At 36.2% G+C, this 4,082-nt stretch overlaps 1 protein-coding gene across 1 annotated transcript in view; it reads left to right on the top strand.

The window, feature by feature from the left end:
- LOC115281641 (leucine-rich repeat-containing protein 37A3-like) overlaps positions 1–4,082 on the top strand; it is a 14,876-nt gene that overhangs the window by 6,318 nt on the left and 4,476 nt on the right. The window contains exon 4 of the mRNA XM_029927059.1: positions 3,506–3,624. Within this exon, the coding sequence (XP_029782919.1) occupies positions 3,506–3,624 (119 nt within the window). The remainder of the gene's footprint in view (positions 1–3,505; positions 3,625–4,082) is intronic.

Genomic DNA, 4,082 nt, shown 5'->3' with positions numbered 1-4,082 from the left:
TTTCTGATGTTGATAATTTGTGTCTTTTCTTGTCTTTTCTTGATCAGTTTGGCCAGAGGGATATCAATTTTCTTTATCTTCTCTAAAAACTGCCCTGCTATTGCACTTATTTCTCTATTTTTCTGTTCTCCATTTTCTTTATTTCTGCTTTGATCTTTTTCATTCCATGTCCTCTCCATACACAGTGGTAAATTCCTTTTCTTTTTCTAGTTTCTTAAAAGTGGATGCTGGGGAAGATGAATACTATACGAGCCACATCCCACATGTTGACATGTTGTGTTTTCAGTTTCAGTCAGTACAAAATAGTTTTTAACTTCCATTTTGATTTATTTGACCGATGGGGTTACTTAGGAGTATGTTGTTTAGTTTCTAAATGTTTGGAGATTTTACAGATCTGTTAATTTGTCATTTAACTCCATTGTGGTCACAGAACATATGTTGAATGACTGAAATCCGTTTACATTTACTGAGACTTGTTATATAGCCAATGAATCTTGGTAATAGATGAGAATATGGTCTATTTTGATAAGTATTATGTTTCCACTTGAAAAAAATATAGTCCGCTGATCTGGTGTGGAGCGTTCTATAAATGTCAATTAGGTCAAGTAGGTTGGTAGTGTTTGTGAAGTCTGCTCTATCTTTACTGATTTTCTATATACTTTTTCTGTCAGTTATTGAGACGGATTTGAAATCCCCAACTAGTGTATTTATGTGTCTCCCTTTCCTATTCTACTTAATATATATTGACGTTCGGGCTTCACGGGCCAAGTAACAATGCTAGAGCATACGGACTTGTAACTGGGGCTCTTCAGCTCTCAACTGAACTGCTCTTTTAAAAACACGGTACATTTCAGAAGAAAGAAAGAAAAAGGAAAAAAAAGAAAAAAGGAAAAAATATATATTTTTAAGTTCTATTATCAGATACAGACATTTTTAGGTTATGTCTTCTCTATTAGTTGACTTTTCTATCATGATGGAATAACTCCCTTTATCTTTGGTAATATCGTTGCTTTGAAATTCACTTTGTCTTATAGTAATATAGCCACTCAAGGTTTCTTTTTTGATTACTGTTAGTGAAGCATAATTTTTTCTAAGTTTTAACCAGCTTATATATTTCTCTTGAAGATTCTTATAGACAGTATATGGACGGCTTTTGCTTTTTTATCCAGTATGACAACTCTTATCTTTTAACGAGGGTGATTGTACCATTTATATTTAATGTGATTTTTTTATATTATTACATTTAAAGCTACTGTCTACTCTTTCCTATGTATCCCATCTGTTCTTTGTTTCTTTTTCTTTTTCTTCCTGCTCCTGGATTGATTTAGTACATTTTATTATTTGTTGGGGTGTGGATAAATAGTTACAAGTCGAGTTTTGTTATTCTAGTAGTTGTTTCATGGTTTGTAGTGTTGATCTTTAGGTTATCACAGTCTATCTTCAAATGATATTATGTGATTTCATGAATAGTATAAAAATCTTGCAATAAGTATCCTATTTCCATTATTCTCCTCCTGGCCTTTGTGCTATTGTTCTCATACATTTTACTTTTAGCATACCAAATTATGTTTTTGGTTTAAATAATCATTCTCTTTGACTGAAGTATAGATCCTGCAATATTAAATTATATAGAGACTCAACAATTATATATGTTAAGAAATGCTCACCACAGTGAGTTTTACGGTATTAGTGACTATAATACATCTGCTGTACTTTTCACCTGGTGACTTATTTATGTTATAAGTTTGTACCGCTTAATCCTTTTCACTCATTGTGTTCATATCCCCAGTTTGATCTCCCTATTTATGAGTGTCTTTCTTTGTTGTTGTTGTTGTTTGTTCATTTGTTTTTTGTTTGTATTTTTTAAAATTTTATTTAAATTCAAGTTAGTTGAGATATAGCTTACTAGTGTTTTCAGGAGTAGAATTCGTTGATTCATCACTCAGGTAAAATGCCCAGTGCTCATCCCAACAAATGCCCTCCTTACTGCCCATCCCCCATTTAGCCCATCCCCCCACCCACCTCTTCTCTAGCAACCCTCAGTTTGTTCTCTGCTTTTATGAGTCTCTTGTGATTTGTCTCCCTCTCTGTTTTTATTTATTCTCCTTTTCCTTCCTTTCGCCTATGTTCATCTGTTTTGTTTCTTAAATTCCACAAAGGAGTGAATTCATATGATATGTATCTTTCTCTGACTGACGTAGTTTGCTTAGCATAATACACTCTAGTTGCATCCCCTTTGTGTTGCAAATAGCAAGATTTCATTCATTTTGATCACTAATACTCCATTGTGTATATATTCCCACGTCTTCTTTATCCATTCATCAATTGATGGACATTTGGGCTCTTTCCATAATTTGGCTTCTGCTGATAGTTCTGCTATAAACATTGGGGTGCACATGCCCCTTCAAATTACATTTTTGGATCCTTTAGTTAAATGCCTAGTAGTACAATTGCTGGGTTGTAGGGTAGTTCTATTTTTAACTTTTTGAAGAACCTCCATACTGTTTTTCTGAGTGCACCAGCAGTTTGCATTCCCACCAGCAGCGCAAAAGGGTTCCCCTTTCTCCACAGCCTTGCTAACATCTATGGTTTCCTGAGTTATTAATTTTAGCCATTCTGAAATGTGTGAGGTGGTATCTCAGTGTGGTTTTGATTTGTATTTCCCTGATGATGGGTGACATTAAGCATCTTTCCTGTGTCTGTTAGCCATCTGGATGTCTTTGAAAAAGTGTTTATGCATGTCTTCTGCCCATTTCTTAACTGGATTATATATTTGGTGTTTGGGTATTGAGTTTTTTATATATTTTGGATCCTAGCCCTTTATCAGATATGTCATTTGCAAATATCTTCTCTCATTTCATCAGTTGCCATTTAGTTTTGTTGATTATTTCTTTGCTGGACAGCGTTTTATCTTTTTTTAATGTTTATTTTTAAGAGAAGAAAGCACAAGAGCGGGGTAGGGACAGAGAGAGAGGGAGACTGAGGTTCCAAACTAGGCTCCACACTGTCAGCACATTGCCCGATGAGCAGCTCAAACTCACAAACCTTGAGATCATGACATGAGCGAAAGTGAGACACTTCACCGACTGAGCCACCCAAGCGCCCCAATTGATTGCTTTTTATCTTCAATATGGGTCCTATTTCAGACTTATTCATATTTTTAGAAATCTACCTACTTTCTGTGTGCTCTCAACCCAAAGTGAGTCTTTTGGGTTGGAAGGGGATACTTCTAAATTAAACTACTAATCAGTCTAATCTCTGTCTTATTCTAGGGATACCATACCCCCTGCTATCCTTACCTTTCTGTTGGGTACCTCTGTCCTTCTTTCTGTTTATTTGCATATTCAAGAGCAGCAGTTGGCCAACTGGCCCCTTCCCAACCATCCAGGCCATATGCCTGGAAAATTCCTTTGTGCACAGCCCTGTGATGACTTTGGCCTGCCTCTTCTACCTCCTCACGTAACTCCTTTACCACTAATTTAATTCTCTGTGTTTGCATTTATAGGATTTTACCTACCCGTATGGCCTGCTGTCTCTGCCAATTTAAAACTACTATTGAGGTTGTCTGCAAGACAGTCAAGCTGCACTGTGACAGTGAATGTCTGACAAATGCCACACTTTGCGGTAAGTCCTAATCGCTGATGATAAATGTATACATTCTTAGTTTATTTATGTTTTAATTTTTAATTTTAATTAAGTTTGATACAATTTTTTAGTGTTTATTCATTTTTGAGAGAGAGAGAGAGAAAGAATGAGGTGGGCGGGGCAGAGAGTGAGGGGGACAGAGGATCTGAAGCGGTCTCTGTGCTCACAGTGGCGAGCCCAATGAGGGGCCGGAACTCACAAACTGTGAGATCATGACCTGAGCCTGTGTCGGATGCTCAACTGACTGAGCCAGCCAGGCACCCTAACAATGGTAAATTTTTAAACTAATGATGTCATTGCATTACTTTTATTCATTCAGAGTTCAGATCCCTAAATTTCTAAGAACTATTTTTGGTTAAAAGTCAGATTCTCAGTTACATTATTAAGCCAACTACCCCCAAACGAAAACCTGTTCACAGAGTGCATCACAGTTTATA

Source organism: Suricata suricatta, chromosome 17 (genome assembly GCF_006229205.1).
Source record: "Suricata suricatta isolate VVHF042 chromosome 17, meerkat_22Aug2017_6uvM2_HiC, whole genome shotgun sequence".
Lineage (NCBI taxonomy): Eukaryota > Metazoa > Chordata > Mammalia > Carnivora > Herpestidae > Suricata > Suricata suricatta.
This window is presented reverse-complemented; position numbering and strand designations above follow the sequence as displayed.